The sequence below is a fragment of the Pogoniulus pusillus genome, chromosome 25 (genome assembly GCF_015220805.1).
Source record: "Pogoniulus pusillus isolate bPogPus1 chromosome 25, bPogPus1.pri, whole genome shotgun sequence".
Taxonomy (NCBI): Eukaryota; Metazoa; Chordata; class Aves; order Piciformes; family Lybiidae; genus Pogoniulus; species Pogoniulus pusillus.
In genome coordinates, this window is record NC_087288.1 from 3,904,311 (window position 1) to 3,925,789 (window position 21,479).

The 21,479-nt window shown below is 44.8% G+C and overlaps 1 protein-coding gene across 1 annotated transcript; it reads right to left on the reverse strand.

Moving 5' to 3' along the window:
* Window positions 1–567: 567 nt before the first annotated feature.
* TMEM30A (transmembrane protein 30A) lies at window positions 568–16,665 on the reverse strand. The gene is made up of 7 exons (XM_064164229.1): window positions 16,294–16,665; window positions 9,316–9,432; window positions 8,139–8,246; window positions 7,018–7,105; window positions 6,400–6,543; window positions 3,480–3,686; window positions 568–2,130 (listed from the first exon to the last, which is right to left on the reverse strand). The coding sequence occupies exons 1-7, from the start codon at window positions 16,570–16,572 to the stop codon at window positions 1,937–1,939; spliced, it is 1,137 nt and encodes a 378-aa protein (XP_064020299.1). The 5' UTR covers window positions 16,573–16,665; the 3' UTR covers window positions 568–1,936.
* Window positions 16,666–21,479: the final 4,814 nt, after the last annotated feature.

Below are 21,479 nucleotides of genomic sequence, written 5' to 3' on the forward strand. Positions count from 1 at the left end.
CATTTTAAGTCACAAACTTTAAACATCAAAATATTTTAATAACAAGCACTTGAGACATTCCCTTACTCACTGCCTTTTGGACTAGCAGATAGAAGGTAGATCAACCCTTTGTGTGAATTGGCTGCCTTGACTCCATACAAAGGTACATACCCTCACGGCCTATAGTTCCAGCAATGTGGATATAAGGCTGTAAATAAAATCTTCAAGTCTTTTTACTGTATAAAGCCCTGTGCTGCCACACTACACTATGTAAAGAAATTCTGTGGAGTTACAGAAAGCTGACACACTGCAAACATTGCCTCATTCTACAGTTCATAGAGACTAACACAGTTAAAGTGCTACCCTAAAAAGATTACTTCGATAATTCAGTGAAAACTGAACTTGATGTGCCAAACTGTTGTTTAAAAAGCTGGTTATAGGTTAAGCTATTGGCCCAGAAATAAATAACTCTTTGTAACAGATATGCAATCCTAGAAACAGAACTCACCTCACCTGTATTCATACTTAATGAGACTAAGCCTTTTCACCTAGATGAAAACACACGTTATGCCTCACAAACAAAATTCATTCTCTTATTAAATGGTTTGCAGAATTTATTAGGTGTTTTTCTTTTTTAGATAGTCAATACTTTATCAAGCTAGTTGCATATAAAGTGATCTCCACCATATACATTACAATTTCTGTGCATCATCTACAAAAAAAAAAAAGAAAAGAAAAGAAAAAGTCACCAAAAAGTAGTAATTTTTTTTACAGGTTACAGTTAGCTTTTAATTAACCTACAAATGAACCCTTCTGGAATTGAAGACTAACCTGCACATGGCCTCTAACTGCAGTCTTTCAATCAGGTTTCACAGCAAGCTCAACCTGCATTTCAGTGAAAAGAGGCTCCTGCCATCTCAGCTTAGGAATTTCTAGAGTTTACTATAACATCCCAAAAAACTGGATGTGGTGTTCACTCCAAAGCCTGTGACACCTCCTTTACAACAAAGCCTGTTCAGAACACATATGTCTCAAGAAAATTAAGAAACTCCTTCAATAAAAAGGAATTCACCCAAATCTATGAATGGAACAAAAAAAAAAACCCAACACCTTCTTGGGTTCTTCACAATGCTTGGAGCTGGTCATAAACAGCAAACCCAGCAAGCAGAATGTGTAAATTAGTATTGGATGTGACTTAAAGACAAAACCAGAACAATAAAAAAGCAGATTCTACCTGCAACAAACATTTCCCAAATTAGAACAATCCTTAAAAGGGACTCAGGCAGATAATTAACAAAACAGTTTTCTGGTGTCTCCATAGGATGCTCGTTTACTGGCCAGGCACATACAATGGAAATATACAAAGAATCCAGAGCGCTGAAATCCACACAGCACTTAAAGGATTTAACATCACAGAGGTGGGTAAGACACAGGGGAAAAAAAATATTTAACAACTTCTATAAATATATTAAACTTTCAGCAAGAAATGTAAGAGCCCATGCACACGAGACAGTGACCTGAAAACAAAACATTTAAGACTTGACTCTTCCTTCCGCCAGGTGCCTGAAAGCTAACCATTTACAGCATCTTCTAACAGTCTGTCTCCACAAAACCTCTACGTACTGAATCACACCGAGGTTACACAACACATGAACAAGCAGCAGATGCATCAAGGGAACGGGAGCTATATGCATCATGTGGCCTGCCCAGTTAAGAGGCAAAAATCAGAAGGAGCCTGTTTCTGAGTTGGGCAGAGATACAATCAGCGTAGCTAATTGTACACCCTTCATTGGCAGGAGTTAACCCACAGCATGAGAAAGGTGAGCTTTAGAGAAGAATTAGGTACCCAGTCTCAGAAGTGACAGGAGCAGAGATTTGTCTTTCAAAAGCTGGGTCCATTCTGGACTGGCCTTGATGCACATGCAGTACATTTATTTGCTTGCAGAGTGCAGGAGGGTTAATTGGGAATGTCTGCACTAGTGTTTCGGTTTCCGTATTTGTGATGGATGATCAGCAATACAACTCCTAAGAAGAAGCAGATGGACCCAACAGTGATGTAAGCAATTCCCAGAAAGGGATTTTTGCCTCCCATCCACGAGATGGTGCTTAGGATCATTCTCTTTCGTCCATCAAAACTGTGTACAGGATAATCTGGGAAAAAAAACATTAAGGAAAACAAGAAGGACAAGGGGCGATGGGTATAAAATACAGCACAGAAGTTCCACATCAACACAAGGAAGAAATTCTTTACTGGAAGGGTCACAGAGCACTGGAACAGGTTCCCCAGGGAGGTTTTGGAGTCTCCTTCTCTGGAGACTTTCAAGCTCAGTCTGGATGTGTTCCTGTGTGACCTGCACTAGATTATGGCCCTGCTCTGGCAGGGGGTTGGACTCAGTGATCTCCAGAGGTCCTTTCCAACCCCTAGCATCTTGTGAAATCTTGCTTTATGTGGTTCCATTAAAATTTTGGGGCATTTCACTCAGAATCCAAATATAAGCTGCTGCCTTTAAACACTGGAAGAACAAATATGAAACATTGAGCTTTCTTTTAGGCTAATTAGGCACTGTCAGCTAGTCCACGAGAAATGTCACATTAGATGTTAACCCCTTTTTAGAGAAGAGGAAATACATCATTTTGTGGGTTTTAGAAAGCAGCTTCAATAAGCTGAGAGAAACCTCAATTCTTGAATAGACTCTTAATGCAACTTTTTCTGCCTGATCATGCAGTTTTGTATCACAATCCTCAGTTTTGCAACAACAAAAAAACCCAGCAACAGCTACTTCATTAAATGCTTTCAAAGTGTAAAATTTGGTAATCATGCCAACCCTCCTCTTCTGGTCCCCTGCCCTCCTACCAATCCTTAGTCCAAAACACAATGATAGACCTCCCCTTGATGTGTAGCTGTCATTTTTCTGACCTCCAATTCACTCTGCCCTTGACTACAGACTGCCATTACACCTTGAAGTTATGAAATTCTAGGCTACCAACCACCTCTGTTCTTTCCTTTTCCCCTGTGATTCTCTCAGTTCCTTTACAGTACCCAAGCAATCTGATTTTCCTCTCTGTGTGAAGCCACCAATTCCATAAAGCCTTGCACAGAAGTTAAAGGTGGCAATATTGGTTTGTATTGGGCATTAGGAAGAAGTTTTTCATGGAGAGAGTGGTCAGGCACTGGAATGAACTGCCCAGGAATGTGGAGTCACCAAGCCTGGATGTGTTTAAGGGTCGTTTGGATGTGGTGCTTAGGGATATGGTTTAAGGTGAATCTTGTAGAGCAGAGTTAAAGGTTGGACTTGGTGATCCTGAGGTCTTTTCCAACCTCAGTTTCTGTGACTCTGTGATTCCACCTAATTCTCACTATCAGATTTCAACCACAGCTCAACACCATCTGAGAGGCTGCAGGAAAAAAAGGCTAGCTTTGAATTCGAGCTTGCACAAATCTCTCTCCATGTAATCCAGCTAAGGCCCCTAGCCCCTTGCAAAGGTTTTTCCAAGGATACTGTAGTCAATAACCAAAGAATAGTTTCCAGCCTGTAGAGTAGGCTCCAGGTTGTCCTTCCTTTCGATGAGGCGATAGAGCTTACGGAAGGTGGGCAGAGCAGCTGTGCGCATCCACACAATGAAGTCCTCGTTGATAAAGCCGTTGTTGTCAGGCTCCGAGTCCAGCATGTACACTGGCTTGGGCCAGTTCACAGGCTTTGTTGTACCTAGGATTGAACAGAAATAGTCACAGGCAAGTACTTCTAATGCAGAACTGAAGTTATAAACTGGCTCTTCAGAATTCATTCTAACGTTACAAAAAAGCCTATTAACTTCTCACCAGTATGAAGAGACAGGTTGGCTCAGTAGGATTCATAGAGTCCTGGAATGCACTGGGTTGGAAGAGACCTTTAAAGGTCATCTAGTCAAACCTTCTCTGCAGCAAGCAAGAACACCCCCAACTAGATTAGGTTGTTGAGAGCCCCATAAAGGCTGACCTGACCTGGAATGTCTCCAGGGATGGAGCCTCCACCATCTCTCTGGGCAACCTGTTCCAGTGTTCCACCATAGTAAAGAACTTCCTAATGTCCAATCTCAATTTACTTCAACTTAAAACCATTGCCCCTGGTCCACAGTTTCTCCTCAGATTTCCTGTAGGGCCCCTTCACATACTGGAAGGCTGATATAAGGTCTCTTCCCAGCTTTCAGTCTGGAGAAGAGAATTACTCCAACTCTCTCAGCCTGTCTTTGCAGGTGAGGTGTTCCAGCCCTCTGATTGTTTTGGTGGTCCTTCTCTGCAGCCTCTTCATCAGACCCACATCCCTCTTGCACTGGGGCCTCAGAGCTGGACACAGTACTCCAGGTGAGATCTCACCAGAGCAGAGTAGCAGATTCACCTCTCTCAGCCTGCTGGACATGCTTCTTTTGATGCAGCCCAAAACGCCTCTGGCCTTCCGGGCCACAAGTGCACATTGCTGGCTCACATCCAGCTTCTCATCCACCAGCATCCCCAAGTCCCTTCCCGTAGGGCTGCTCTCTACCACATCCTCCCCCAGCCTATATTGATAATGGGGATTGTGCAGGCCCAAGTGCAGAACTACTGCAAAACACCATTTAAGAACCTTTTGTTTTGCAGCTTTTAAATAGCAATGCACATCCCTTTACTCTCATGACAGCACTGTTCATTTCCTTAAACTAATTTTCCTCCCTTACACAGTTTTACAGCCAAAGTCTTGTCTCAAAACAATACCTAGTGTGATAGCTCCCCATCATCATGAAAGCAACTCTGCTCACTTGCTAGAGCTTGACTACCACTTCCTGGAGCAGGAGCAAATATAATTATGTACAATTGCAGAATCACAGATTTCAGATTATTCCACAGTAATGCTTTTGCTGGTTGTATTAGAAGCACAAGTCTACACTGTATTAGTGTAAGGTATCTGCTTTCCCACAGCTAGCCTCACTTTGGTAATGTGTAATTTGGCTGTGACTAAGCAAGAAACCCACATCAGGTTAAACCTGAAATTATTATATACCTTGCATAAACACACACACACCCCTTTGAGCCCTGAGGAAGATGATATTCAGACATTAGTAGTCAAAGAAAACTGTGGTTTACCAAACTGCATTTAAGCTAACAAAAGGGAGATATGAGTCACTTCTAGTCACAAAAAGGAATCAGTTTTTGGTGTTTATGGAGTGTGCATGCTCTAGCAGTAGGAACATTTAAATGGAAATTCCCTACAAAAGCTGCAGGATTTCAGGCTAAATCTAAGCATTGTAGCACTTGCATTGGGCTTGGCTAGGACAGAGTTAAGTTTCCTCACAGTAGCTTATGCCCTGCTATGTTTGGATCCTGTGATGAAAGCCATGCTGGTAACACACCCATGCTTACACTGCACCAAGGCCTTTCCTGCTTCTCTCATCACTCCACCAGTGCGTTGGCTGAGGGTGCACAACAGACTGGGAGGGGACACAGCCTGGACAGCTGACTCCAACTGACCAAAGAAAGGGACATTCCATTCTGTATCATTTCATGTTCAGCAACACAGCTGGGCAGGTAGGCAGGGGCCTGGGGACTTGGTTGGTGATGAGCAATTCAGCCTGGAGAAAAGAAGGCCATGGGGAGACCTTATAGCAGCCTTCCAGTACCTGAAGGGGGCCTACAAGGACTTTTTACAAGGGTTTGTAGCAATAGGACAAGAGAGAAGGGATTAAAACTGGAAGAAGGCAGATTTAGACCACATATTAGGAAGATATTCTCTACAGTGAGAGTGGTGAGACACTGGAACAGGCTGCCCAGGGAGACCATGGATGCCCCCTCCCTGGAGGTGTTCAAGGCCAGGTTGGATGAGACCTTCAGCAACCCAGACTAGTGGAAGATGTCCCTGCCCATGGCAGGGGGCGTTAGAATGAGATGACCTTCAAGGTACCTTCCAATCCAAACCACTCTATGAATCAATTAATTGTTTTCTTTTGCATCACTCATTTTACTTTGGTTTTATTTTCCTCTTTTTATTGTTTGGTTTGGGTTTTTTACTCATTTATAATTATTATTAAACTGTCTACCCTAATCCCTACATTTTCTCACTTTTACCCTTCCGATTCTCCCTCTCCCATCTCACTGTAAGTGGCTGTGTGGTACTTGTTTGCCATCTGGGATTAAACTATGATAGCAGTGCAAATATTGGGCTTTTCTCAGTATTCAAGGTGAAAAAAAAAGTCAGAAATCAAACACTGTAATGTGAAACTTTCAGCTTTCACTATTTAAAGACAACCTTTCTAGACAGCAGTAGTCCTTAGCTTGGATTTCTCCAGGGAACTACAATATTTCATTAGCATGTTCAGTAAAACATTGCCAGTGAGGTAAAAATCAATAGCAATTAAAACGTCTTTGAAGTGTTTTCTTATTCCTACAATTTCCCTTTCTTTTTTTTTTACCTTGGAAAAGTGCAGTTAAGTTATTTCCATCTCCTGTAGGATTCCTGAACTTCACATTTTTATCTGTCCACCAGGCAATGCCTTTTTTAATCAGGTTAATACGCACCCGCGTCTCATTCTCAATGCGGAATAACTGCAGGGTATCTAAAGGGAAAAACCATCAAATTAGGAAAGCAGCTGCAGAAGCTTTCATTAGGCAGATGATCCTGATAAGCAATAAAACAATCACCTCCAGGAGAAATAAAACAGATAAAATGGACAAGACATTTAATATCTGCTGCCACAATCACAAGCTGTTCTGTAAGAAGTGATCTATATTAGACAGGAGTGTATCACTCATCTATGATACTGAGGTTTCTACCCAACAGCAGTAACAGCTCCTCACAACATGTACTTCTCACAAGTACTTCTACCCTTTATATGCCACCAGATTAATTCCTACAGCAGTTCTGAATGAAAGCAACAGTAGTACAAGGTAATTATTTTATCCTTAATGAAAATGTGTTCATTCAAAACAAAAAAGGCCCATGATGCTTTTACTTAGTACAAGCTACAATACAACACAAACCAGACTAGATCCAAACACATCCAAGTGACAACTTCAAAGTGTTACCATACCATTAAACATGCTGTTGGCAATAGCTCCACAAGGAGCAATGGGTTTGTCCTCATTGGTGCGGTAAGGCTCACACTCCTTACTCGGATTCTAGTGGTCAGAAAGAGAAAAGGCAGATGAGTCTGTGCTAGTTTACACAACTCACCTGGTTTTAGCTACAGTGGCTCAATATCCACACCTTAAACATAACATAAAATAATCTTTTCACAAGTCAGGTTACTTAAAACACTTCCAACATTCAATACTAGGTAGCATGATTGATTTTTCTGTAACAAGCAGGAATAAAATCTAAACAGGACATAAATAAAGACAGAATCCACTGTGGTCATATTAAAAATAAGGCTGTTCTTGGAAGCTGTTAGAACTTTTATCGCTTCATGGAAAGTTTTCTATCATAAAGTGCTCAAATATTCTTTCATTAAAGGGTCTTTTTGAATCTGTGTTATGAAAATAAGACTAGAATAAAAAAAAAATCAAATGTAAGATAAAATGCAAAGAGATGCAAGCTCCAACAGCATGCAAAAAAAATCAAGCAGAAAAAGCCATCCTTTACCCAAACCCTGTGCCAGTGATCTGATGGAGCCTCCTGAAGCTCTCCCCTTTTTTTAAGTTTATAGCTAAAAAGAAATAATCATTCTTGTTGGAGCAAGAACGCAACCACATTTCCACTCTTCAAAAATAAGGCAAGAGGAGAGGTCTGGCCCTGAACTTCAGACACTGAACAGAACGCACAGTACTGATACCTTCCAATAGGGCTGATGTCCAATATTGAACCAGAGCCTACAGGAGTGGATGCATTTAGCTGCAATCACCAAACCATGCACTAGGGAACCAAATACTATCTTATAGTGAAAACAACAGCTCCAGACAGATCCTGCTGACTGAAGACAAACCAGTTTAAAGCCATTCAGATTTGAGAAGTGACAAAAGCACTCAACCACTGACCACTTAAGGCAATGACAGACATGACATTTTACAGCCCTGTGTAAACAAAATACTAATTCCTTAGGGTTGTCCTCCATTGTGCAAAAGTTCTAGCACCTCCTTACTGTTAACCAAAACACTCTGCTAGGGGGTGATTTATGCAGCAGCTGCTTTCTCACATCCAAGCATAAATACCTACAAGCAGTGAGCTGTTATCTCCGTTGAGCTGGCTGTCGTCTCGAGATTTCACGTAGCGCCGATGGTTTTGATAGAAGTTGGAAAGTCCATAATACATGAATACATTGCTCTGCAAAAAGCAGGATGGGGCAAGAGGGGTTTTCATTCACAAAAGGCTTAAATTTGAACCTGTTCATGTCTATGTTTACACCCCTAAAGTAGAAATTTTAACCCTTTCTTCACACCGAGCATATGAGAATACTATCCTAACTGAAGCTGGCATCCTGAAATCAAACAGCATGAACGTGCCACATACTACCAGAATGATATTCACCAGCACTAACCTCAAAACCTGAGCACAGAGCTTCATTATTTGCCTCCAGTTTGTGAGAACACACCTATCCTATCGCTATTTCCACTTTGTGTTGAATTAACTGTTGGGCCCCTCACTACAAGAAAGATGCTGAATTGCTGGAGTGTATACAGAGAATTGCAATGAAAGGTCTGGAGAACAGGTCTGGTGAGGAGCAGCTGAGGGATCTGGGATTGTTTAGTGTGGAAGAAGTAAGACTGAAGAAAGAATTCATTGCTTCTACAACTCCCTGACACAAGGCTGTAGTAAGGTGGGGGTCAATCTCTTCTGATAGGCAGTAGGATGGGAGGAAATAGCCTGAAACTGTGCCAGAGGAGGTTTAGATTGGATATTAGAAAGAGAGTGGTCAGGCATTGGAATAGGCTACCCAGGAAGGTGTTGGTGTCACTGTTCCTGGAGGTGTTCAAGAAACATATGGACACGGCTCTTTAGTACATGGTTTAATGGCCACAGTGGTGTTGGGTCAATGGTTAGATTTGATGACCTTTGAGGTCTTCTCCAACCAAAACAATTCCAAGAATCCCTAAGTCTGTGTAAACCATGCAGCAAGAGCTCACCTACTTGCCAGCTGTATGGCACACAGGGTTAATCTATATGTGTAAAACACAAGCACTTCATTTAATGCTGTGCATCTCCAGATGCAAGAAAAGCCATCTCATCCCTGCTCCTGGGAAGGCACACAAAAGGCAGATCCAAGTTGACAAAAAAACTAGAAATAATCCTTTAAAATATGAAGACAAATGCTTTAGTGACAGAGCTATTCCTATGGATTATGAAATGAAACATACAAACTGTTCTATTTCACTTTGCATAAGGAGCAGCATACCTCAAATGAATGTTCCAGTGTGAAATTGATGGTGCAAGTACAAGGTGAGGAGCTGTCCCAGGACACATTTAAACATTTGTTGCAGGGACTGGAAGGCTCTGTTCCTGTATAGTCAATCTAGAACAGGAGAGGAAAAAAAAAGACATTTACAATGAGTTAAAACTGATTTAATAAGCTACAGAGCTGACAAGGCACTGTTTGGCAAACTTATGCCTCAACTCCAAATGCCCATTCAAGCCTCTTTGATCATCTCAAGAAGTCTCTTCCAATTTAAATGATTTTGTGATTCTGAGGCTGAAATCAAGCATAGAGACAATCAAATACCACTGTCACGGGTCATTACTGCTAGGGGAAACCAAACCAAACCACAAACCAAACAAAACCCACACACCCCAAAATACAAACAGCAGATACTCCAGACAATAGGATGTTTCCAAACACACACATAGAGCATGACAAGCAGATCTGAGCTTCTGCAGACTTTCCAGAGAGTTTCAATTTTTACACCTAAATGATTCTAGATTAGGAAAAAACCTCCATCGGGAGGGTGGTGAGACACTGGCACAGGTTGCCCAGGAAGGATGATGCCCCCTCCCTAGAGGTGTTCATGGCCAGATTGGATAAGGCCTTGAACAACCTGGTCTAGTGGAAGGCATCCCTGCCCATGGTAGGGAGACTGGAACTAAGTGAACTTTAAGGTCCTTTCCAACCCAAACCATCCTATGAATCCATGTTTAATTAAGAAAAAAAAAGGTGTTTGCATTACCAAACTTGCTTTGCTGACCAATTCTATCCATCTCATGGATCCTGATGATCCTGGTGGTCCTTTCCAACCATAGCAATTCATAGTGATTAGATGTTGTGCTGAGGGATTTGGTTTGGTCAAGGACCTGTCAGTGTGAAACTTATGATTTGACTCAATGACCTTGAAGGCATTTTCCCATCTAAGAAATTCTGTGATCAGTCAGAAGACTTTTTTTTTTAAATAGTTAAAAAGTATAATAAAATCACTAAATGCTCCCAAACGGTTCTAAAATAGGAAGATGCTGCCACTGGTAAAACACCAGTAGATGGACAAGAAAGGTGATCAGTATTAATCTGTTTTTACCAGTGTAGCTCAAAAGAAACCAGTATTTGTAGTCTGCACACACAGGCTGCCTGGACAGTACGCATAACATATCCTTAGCAGCCTAAGATCAGCCTATGGTGCAAGCCAACTGAAGCTGCTTGACCACCTCTAGCTCCAGCATGCAAATGACAGAAAGCAATTAACCTGGGCTTCAAGTGGAGCAGCAGAAGCTTCCATTTGCCTATAAACTACTTATTTCTACATTTACTATCAACTTCCTGTTCAGAATTTAGACTCAGGTTGGTTTGACAGAAACCAACTTGTGGCAACAAGATGTTTGAGAGCAGAATTGCATAAACTACACCTCCTGTATTTGATGAAAGGCTGCTGCAAATGGTTTGCCCTGACTCATGCTTGCAGTGAATTGCACACATTACCAAGCATTAAGAGCCTGTATTGAGGTTAGCTAAAACAAACATACAGTTTTAAGGGTCAGGCAACAACCAAAGCCTATCTTCTCCTGGATCTTCTTCAAGGTCTCCCTGCCTGCCAGTTCTTCTGTGTCTGTTAATCTGCAACCCTTCCCTCAGCACTTTTATTAGCATCTACTCTGCTGCTAGATGAGATGCACACCCCGACGAGCCTAAACTGATACGAGTCAGCTTCAGAAGGTCTTAGCTGGCAGAGAGAGAGACAGGATCACACAATCTTGGCTTTCTTCACTGAACAAGGTATTGGGTTGGTGCTGATCTAGAAATAGCACTACTGCAGCAGTCCTGGACAGATCTGTTCAGCTACAGCAGGCAGAGACACGACAACCACTGCTCTCAGCAAACAACGCAGCTCATTTGTCAAGGCTAACTCAGTGGGATCATTTTCCTGCTGAAGTAAGCTTAAAAAAGCATTTGTTTTAGAAAGAACTTAAACCTCCATGCCCAGACCTACTTTGCTAGTGTGAGGACTGGTTATAAATCAAGGACAAACTCAGATAACACAAAGTTACAGATCTGCAGACTTTAGGTGGAAAAATATAATTAACTACATGTGTGGAGGACAAAATTGATGCACCATTGAAACAGAATCATGCTTTTGGCCACTTCTGTCTGCTCCAAGAGCTTTCCCGGAACAGAATCATGCTTTTGGCCACTTCTGTCTGCTCCAAGAGTTTTCCCAGACAGTAACTGTCAACACAAGTTGGGGTTTTCCTGCATCCACATTCACAGGTGACGTTCAACAGAGAGCTTAAAGGGACACATGAGAGCTTAAAGGGCCAGAGCTATCTGTCTTCATCTCTTGACAAATTAACAAAAAATATTACTCTGAGAACTGACTGACTTTGGGGTCCATGTCAGGAACTTGCCTGGCCCAGCATTCTATCTCCAAGAATCAGCCAGCAGCTGAGTATGACAAACTCACACAGAGTGAACCCTTCTCAAAAACTCCTCATCTAAGGGCACTGGATATATCCAAGTTACCTGGCACCAGTAGCTTTTCAGGCTGTTGATGCCCTTCTTAGGTGATTTACCTGTTTGCAGTACAGAAATAATATACGTACTGAAGTATTTATGATTTTGTAGTCTTTGTATACTGTCATTTATCCCATTCCACTTGTATGAAAGGCATCATAGATTTCTGGTCTTCTTTGCTATCCTTCTCTACAGGCATTGCCAAATTTGGTATAATTTCCGAGATAGGGTTACCAGAACTGCACACAACACTGATAAGGTATGTACCAGTAATCTGCTTCCTTGCAGCTCTTGGTTCCTTGTCATGCCTTTATCTGGCTTTTTAACTGTGATGATGCATTTCACAGCAGCAATCACAGCACAAAGATCTCTTCTTCCCACACAACACTTTGGCTACTCCTCAAACGTACCAATATGCTCTGTAATGTTTCTTATCCAATCTAAACAAATCGATCAGGAAATATACAAGCCTTTCACCCTTTACTACCAGGGTAAAAAGCCACGTTTATACAGCTGAGTCTCATCTCCCACTGGTTTCAGAACAGACCCAAGAGAAATCAGTGTTGATATACTTGCAAACAATACAAAAAATACTAGAGAAAAACACACCCAACAGCAAACCAACAAAAGCCACAACATAACCCTCCTCTAATTGTAGTACACTTAAGCTGTTGGAAATTCTCCATGTTTGAATTCCAGAGCTTCATAAAGGAAATCAATGGAAGAGCTGCATTTTACTGCTCAGTCCATGCACCTGTCTGAGAACAGCACAGTTCAGAGATATTGATGGCTGCAATATCTAGCTCCAGCAAAGGGTGATTTGAACTGTAGATCAATTTGTACTTCAGGTACATAAATTATACATCCTATTCAATTCCAATATACTAAGTTTACAGTTAGAGATGTGTGTGCATGTATATATATATATGCAAACAAACACACTTTACAAGTATGCCATTGCCTAGGAGGTAAGTGTAAATAATCACCTCTGCTTCCTCCCCCAGTTACCTTTCTGAAAGAGCTTAGTCACTGCACCTAGCTTCTAGATGTCTTGTCTCCCAGAGCTAAATTTACACCTTTGTGAATAACATTTGGAGGTTACTAACAAAAGCCTGCATATTAAATGGGGACCAGTAGGGTCTGGAGAACAAGCGTTACAAAGTATGGCTGAAGGGACTGGGGGCATTTAGGCTGAGGGGAGACCTTCTCACTCTCTCCAAATACCTGAAAGGAGATTGGAACGAGGCAAGTGTCCATCTCCTCTCCCTAGTAACTATGGCCTCAAGCTGCACCAGCGGGAGTCTAGAAGAAGCTTCTTCACTGAAAGGGTTCTCAAACACTGGAGCAAGCCCCTCAGTGAGGTGCCTGATCCTATCCCTGGAGATGTTTAGAAGATCCAGAGATGTGGTGCTGAGGGTCTTGTTTAGCACCAGACTTTGTAGAGTTAAATAATGGCTGGACTTGATCTTGAGAGCCTTTTCCAACCAAAAGGATTCCATGATTCTATAACTTAGCTAAAAATACAGCTGTCAGCGGTGTCACTGATGTTCACATCCAAAACACTGATCTTTATAATGCTTTGTCTGTGCTTTATTGCTGATTGAAACTTTTCCCCCCACTGAAACTTTTCTGCCCATAGAATGATAATCTCACATTCAGAATGTCTGTGTTATAATACTTGATAAAACAGGCATGAGGACCAGAGAACAGAACTCAAGTTCCTTCATCCTTATCTGTATACACCAATAGCCTGTTCATGCTCTCAAAAGTCACAAACTCTGTCTTTGCTGTCCTTCCAAAAGCCCTGATGATCTAACCTGAGATTGCTTCACAGGAGGTGGATGACCTGGGACTAAACTTGCACAGGAAAACAAAGGAAAAGACTGAAACATTTTCCAACCCTGATCATGTTTAAATTAGAAAGGGTAGAAGGCTTGCACTTGCCAACTGGTTTCCAAATGTAAGCAGCCACTGCTGCTTTAGATCTGCAGCCTGATTGCAGAGGGGAGCATCAGTCATGCTCACAGCTCACCTATGGATTTTCACAGTCTCTTAGATGGGAACATCTAAGGTTTTGGCTCCTACTAGACCTTATCTGGAGTACACAACCAAGCTGCTAAGCAACAGTAGCATATATAAAAATCTGGATACGGATCCAGCAGCACTATAGGGATAAGAAGTCATATTTTTGGACTCAAGAAACTTTGCTCCACTTCCTATCCCTATACACCACACCCAGATCCAGTCATAAGGGAAAAAGTCACGAGATGTTCATGCCATTACATTTAGCTTAAGATTTTGTATCACTTTTCTAGAGAAATGGCTACTTTAAATATATTTGCAAATAAAAAAGGTTAGCAAGGATTTTTTTTCTACTCCTCTCCACTGAGCATTGCTGAAAACATGTGATTGTATTTATCTTAAATATCATAGAATAATAGGATCAACCAGGTTGGAAGAGACCTCGAAGATCATCCAGTCCAACCTATCCCCCAGCCCTATCCAGTCAACTAGACCATGGCTCTGAGTGCCTCATCGAGTCTTTTCTTGAAGACCTCCAGGGACAGTGCCTCCACCACCTCCCTGGGCAGCCCATTCCAATGGCAAATATGATTATAACACAACAATGTAGAAGTCCACAATGCCTGGGATAACTTGGCAATGTTCTCTGAAGCACCTGATGTCAAGTTTTAGCTGTTCTGTATACCCTCAATCGACACAAGAAGCAACTGCTGTTCAAAATACACTTGCATACATTTGGACACTGTAAAATGCACTTCAGCTTTGTGGTCTTTCACTTCTGCTTTTCTCCTAGACTAGAATTTTAATACTTAACATAGGAGAAAAGTGAACATGGAGATGGTTTCACTGGAACACGTTTGCATTTTAACAAAACCATGAAAATATAAAACCATGAAAATATAAAACCATGAAAATATAAAACCATGAAAATATAAAACCATGCATAGTCTGCCCCAGGATTTCTTTAGTTAATTAAGCTTCACTGCCACATCGCCACTGCTATCCAAGCCACTGTCTTGAAACACATCTATATGAAAGTGACAGCTTAGCCTAACAGTTGGAATTATTCCATCCACAAAAAAGTTGTATTCTCCAATATAGCAACCCAACAAACAACTACACCTCTCCTCACCCCCCCAAATCAATCGTGGTCACATCAGCTCACTAAAACTAATCACAGCAGTCAGTTTGTTCTCCAAGGTTGCCTCTGAGCCCTTTGGTTTGCTTCCTTACAACACAAAATGATCATCTCATCAAAAAGACGGAACTGTGAGACACAGTTTAGTCTTCAGTTAATGCCCAGCAGCTTTGCATGGTGGTGTGGTTAACTATGACATGTAAACAACTCAGCCTTTGTTAAGTATAAATAAAAATACACACTCTTCAATCTGTTTCTAAGTTTATTCTCTCATGGAGCACCTAAAGTACAAAATCCTTTGTGCAAGCAAGAATTGCAGAGTTTTATCCCAAAACTATAATGATTTAGGAACACTTAATGATATATATTCTATAGCCACAAGCTATCCCACACCTTTTGTGTTAACTGGAAACAAAACTTGCATTGGGCAGTGCTGATTAAACACCAACATTAACTTCCCTGGAGGTTGACCGAGGAGCACTGGCAATGCTGACAGGATTGCTACAGAATCACAGAACGACAGCAGTTGGAGAGGACCTCTGGAGATCATCTAGTTCAACCCCCCCGGCCAGAGGATCACCTAGAGTAGGTTGCAGAAAGTATGTCCTGGCAGGTTTTGAATGATCCCAGAGATGGAGACTCCATCACCTCTCTGCACAGCCTGTTCCAGTGCTCCATCACCCTCAAAGTAAAGAAATTCCTCCTCGTGTTTAGACTGAGCTTCCTATGCTGAAGTTTGTGCTCATTACCTCTTGTCCTGCCGCTGGGCACCACTGACAAAAAAACTGGCTCCATCCTCCTGACACCACTAAGTATTTGTAAGCACTGCTAAGATCCCACTTCAGTCCTCTTCAGGCCAAAAAGCCAAGTCGCCCAGCCTTTTTTCCTAAGAAGGATGCTCTAAGCCCCTCCATCATCTTCACAGCCTTTTGCTATACCCTCCCAAGATACAACCTGTGCGGGGAAGGTCCTGTTAAGCCCCACGTTTACTGAGGGAAATCAGGTAGTTCGTTAAGGCGCACAAAGTCAACCGGAGCAGCCGGGGCGCAGTGTTCGCTGCTCACAGAAGCCACCTCTACTTCCCGCGGGTGCCCGCAGGAAGGGGCCGCGGCAGGTTTCACAGGGCGGAGCAGGCCGCCCACGGGCAGCCAGTCCCCGACACCGCCCGGCCTGGCGCACCTCGAGCGGTCTCGGGGGGCCTCCAAGCCACTGTCCCGCCCGGGCACCCGGCCAGGCCCGGGCACTCAACAGCCGCCACCGCCTACATCCCTCCCACCGCGCACCTCGTACTCGCGGATGTTGTTGGAGGTGACGTAGATGCCGATGCCGATAGGGATGAAGATGAGGCCAATGATGAAGAAGGCCGGCAGCACCGTGCCCGCCGTCAGGATGGGCTGCCAGGCCGGCAGCCGCTGCTGCTTGAACGCCGTGTTATCGGGCTTGCGGGTCTTCACGGCCCCGCCGCCTCCACCTCCGCCGCCCACCGCTCCGCCACCGGGCACCCCGACGCCGCCCGAGGGGTGCCCGTCCGCCTCCTCCTTCGCGCTGTAGTTTACAGCCATGGCGCTGGCCGGAACGCGCCGCCACCGGCGACACTAACCCCTCGGCGACACCAACTCTTCGGCGACACCACCCCCGAGCGTCACAGCCCCCCCCAGCCCCGCCGGGAACGTCACCGGAGACCGCTGCGCCTGCGCGCTCGGCGGCGGCGGCGGAAGGGAGGCGGCGGGCGCGCGGCTGATGACGTTTCCGCCCAAGCCGCGCCCCAGCGGTCCCGGTGGCGGCAGGCAGCGCAACGGCGCTACGCAGGCGCGGGAACGGCAGCCGGGAGGGGCGAGCTGCGCCTGCGCGCTCCGCCCGTGCCCCAGCGCCCCGGCGGCAGGAGCGCGCAGGCGCTGGGGCTTGGTGGGGGTCACAGGGTGGGTTTGAACTGGCTGAGGTGATTCAAACTGGGTGTTGGTTAGTGAGGGTGGTGAGACACTGGCACAGGTTGAGGGTGGTGAGACACTGGCACAGGTTGCCCAGGGAGGTGGTCAAGGCCAGGTTGGACGAAGCCTTGAGCGACCTGTTCTAGTGGGAGGTGTCCCTGCCTATGGCAGGAGGTTGGAACTGGCTGAGCTTTGAGGTCCTTTCCACCCTAAACCATTCTGTGATTCTATACCTGCCGTATCAGGCATTGTTTAAGCCGATGCAGCACTGAAGCTCCACCTGTCCTACTTCATGGGTGATTTTACACTGAAGGACTTTGTGAGGACTCTGCAGTCTATCATATATCAAATTCTCCAATCGTTTGTATTGGGAAAGGGCTTTAAAATCAAATGCAACCATTATCGAACTCTACCAAGCCTGATGCTAAACCGTGTCCCTCAGCATCAAATCTCTGCACTTCCTGAACTCTGCCAGGGATGGAACCACCTCCCTGGGGAGCCCATTCCAGTGTTTGAAATCGTAGAAATCATAGAATCTATCAGGTTGGAAGAGACCTCCAACATCATCCAGTCCAACCTAGCACCCAGCCCTAGCCAGTCATCTTGACCATGGCACTAAGTGCCTTGTCCAGGCTTTTCTTCAACACCTCCAGGGACGGTGACTCCACCACCTCCCTGGGCAGCCCATTCCTATGCCAATCACTCTCTCTGACAACAACTTCCTCCTAACATCCAAGCCTAGACATCCCCTGGCACAGCTTGAGGCTGTGTCCCCTTGTTCTATTGCTGGTTGCCTGGGAGAAGAGGCCAACCCCACCTGGCTACAGCCTCCCTTCAGGTAGTTGTAGACAACAATGACAACCCTTCCAGAGAAGAAGCTTCATCTAATATTGTCTAAGCCTCTCCTTGTGCAACTTGAAGCTGTTTGCTCTCATCACTAGGGAGAAGAGGCTGACCCCCAGCTCGCTATAAACTCCTTTCAGGTGGCTGTATAGAGTGAGAAGGTCTCCCCTCACCCTCCTTTTCTCCAAACAACCCCAGTTCCCTCAGCCACTGCTCACAAGACTCTCCAGACCCTTCACCAGCTTGCAGACAGAGCATGGCCAAAATCCAGCTTCAGATTTTAAGGAAAAAAACTAACATAAAAATACTCATTTAAATCATTTCAGACGCATGTGACACAGTCTTAAGACTCTTGAGCCGCCCCTGGAAGGGCTTTCCTACAATAAATGCCTTTTAGTGCTGAAGACTCAGACAAAGACCACTTGGGGGAGCAAATGTCTTGTGGAAATGCTGTGTCTGTGACGACTCAAAAGACCTCTCTTCGTGGCGTAGGAAATTTGGACACTGAATCTAAAATGTGGACATTGATTTGGTGCCTAAGTACTTAGAGGTCAAAATTTAAATGTACTCCTTGTGGCATCTGCACTAAAGCTATACCTCGTTCCTAATTTATCCTTTCCATCATCTTGTGGGCCCTGGCTTTTACTGTTGCTCCCTCTAGCTAAGCCTCTTGTCCCTCTTTATTACCTTTTGTTTTCAAGTACCACCGTCAGCTGCAGCAACTTTTAAACACCCAGGCTTGCAGAACCCCCACTGATGTGTGAGGGAAGAGAACTTACAGTGCTTGCAAACCCACCCATGACTCAGTAAGGAATTCCTCAGACAGAAGGACAACCTCTTTTTAAAAGGATTGAAATATCCTCTTTCATCACCTATAATTCTACTAAGACAGGTCCTTCAGTCCTCTTTGACAGTAAGAGATCTTTGTGAGAAAAGTTGATCTTTCACTGCTTTTCAGTTGCTTAAAGGCTTCTGATATCTGTAGCCCAAGGCAGCCCCTGTGTTTAGTCTGAAAGCCTGCCCTGATTCCTTCCAAATGGCAGTACTTGTAGAAATGAAACTTATCTTTAGTCTCTATTAATAGATTTCTTCCTAAGTGCCCCCAAAATACAGGCTTATTATGTGACTTCCCTACTGGCTTGGTTTAGATTCATATCCAGCTGAGGTAAAAAGTGGACCAGGTGCAGGAAAGCACTGAAGAGAAAATACACCTTCCAGAGCAGCCTTCATGCTCCTGACTGTTGTCCTGCAGGCATCGCTGAGAAAAACTTCAGCTGCTTGCCAGGTGCCAGATCAGAATTTATTCTTCCACCTGAACAAACCATCCTCAGCCATGAAGCAGTGTGTATCATTACAGAGCTTTCACTGCCAGTCTTGCCACTTGTTGCGGAGGGCAGAAATACGTGGCCGAGTCGAAAATTTATCAAAAATAGATATTTTTTATTTTTACAAAACCCGCCCCCACAACTATATATATAAAGATTAATTTCGTTTGATAAACAGGTTAAGTTGCATGAGAATTCTACGAGGATACCATTAATAATCTGACTATATATATTTGGAAGTCAGTTTTTGGAAAAGGCTTTAGCTATTAATTAATAGCGGTTTCTTACTAAATTAAGCTAAGCCAAATAACTCACTCAGGCTGGCTCGTGCAGTCGGTCTTCCTCCTCCAGCGGCTACAGGAGTCGTTAAGGGTCGTTAAGGGTCGTTAGGCAGACAAAGGTGTGTGCCTAACACCAAAGCAAGTCCTTAGTCTCTCTGCCGTCCAGGCACAGGAGAGTGAGCGAACTCGTCCAGGCACACGTAAAATCCAAAGCGGGAACCCCCAAAGGCGGGAAGACCCCCAATATTTATACCCTTCGCTAGACAAAGGGCAGAGTTACCACACTTTAGGCGCGAAAGCGCACGGCCAATCCCAGCCTGGCTCCAGCGCGGGAACTTACGGGGCAGTCGCCACCCCCTTCTCGGCTGCAGGGCAGGCGAGGGGGGGGGAAACCAGGCGGCTTTTCCCCTTTCCCCCCGAAGTCCGGGCAGGAGAGGAATTTAGGGGTACAGGACTCCAGGACATCCCACCCCGGTGGTAATGAGCATCTTTGTCTAGAACTTGAGTGAGAAGTGATCCCCCTTCAATTTAGGAACCTATTAATATATATATATGGCTTAGCCTTTTCCAACATTAACAATAGGTAATACATTAATTGCCCCAACAATATTTAACAATACTTAACAAGGTTTAACAATAGCCCAAACAGTATTAATAAAGCTACACAGTCAATTTGAAGATTGCTTTGTTCCTGGTAGAGCAACCAAGTTCATGGCAGAGCCTTAGATGCTCTGAGTCCATGGCTGGAGGTCACAGTCCGTGGGTCCAGATGCCATCATCTACTGGCCACCCCGGTGATATGACTCCGTCTCTCGTGTAGCTGGCTCTCCCCTTCCCAGGTGCTGGTCAGGTGGTCAGGAACTGGTCCTCTGCCTCGACCTTAACCTGTAAGGAGACAAAATCCGCCTCGGCCTATAAAGGCCAGGCTTAGCAATTAATAGTTGGGGACGATCCACCGTGTACTGATCCGGTGGCCTTTTCCATTTGCATCTAGGGCTTCCCAGGCATATAAGCCTCTGGGTTTACCCCATGCCATTGGCACTACCCCTATAGGTTGGCCTTTTGTACTGGGGCAGGTGGTCAGTGACCACGTGGCTCACCTAGGCAGCAGGTCTTTATTCTGGGGGCTTCTGTAGCTCTCCCCGTGACTGCTGACCATTAAAAGCTGCCGAGCCACTATTACACTAATTCAGTGTTTTGCCTCCCGTGTGGGAGACGAGAAAGGGTTAACCTTTCTGTCTGGGGACGAGCTGCAGTTCCCAGCGGGGGGGCTGCCGCTTCTGGGCGAGCCGCTACGGGAGCCACCGCTGGGCGAGCCGCTGGCCCTGGGTTTCTCACGGCTGCCTCTGGATTTTGCAGCCGATTTCTGAAGGCACCGCACTAGATCCTTCAGCTGCCAGTCTGACAGCTGCCTTAAAACAGTCTTTGGTACCCCTAAAGTCAGGGCTTGTCTATACCAGCTGTTCTTTTCTCTGGGTCTCCAGTCACTCTGTGGGTCTCTGCCCCTTCCCCTCGGGGAGAAGCCTGAAGGACCGGTCCCCCTGGGGGGGCAGTCCTGCACTGGCCGGACCTGCCTGCGCAGAGTCCTGGGATTTTCTGGGGGAGAAGCACGAGACTGTCTCTCCCCAGCCCCTTTTCCTTCAGGAGACCCAAACCCAAACTGCAGCCCGTGGGCATTCAAGTCAGTTAACAGTTCAGCCCAAGTCATTACGTGCTCTTTAGCACCATCGTTCTCTGCATTTTCTCCAAGCACACGTTCAATTTTCTCAACGTTCTTCATTAGTTGGATTTGCAGAGTTGCTGGCAAACCTTTCATAATAGGGTGCAGTCTCTCCGGGTCCACAGGGGCATAAAACGGGCAATCGTAATGTCCCTTATCATAGATAGCCTGGACACAGGCAAGTCTGCGGAGAGCAGTGATGAGCTCAGAGGAGCTGGTGACCTTTAGTTCCGTCGGCTCCCCCCGGTAGGCTGGACGGACACTGCTTGCCCAGTAGGCTATCCGAGCGGTGAGGCTGTGTGTCCCCTCGGGTTCACGTGTCAGGAACACATCGTCCCCCCAGTCTCCAGCAGCTTCCTGCGAGTCTAGAAG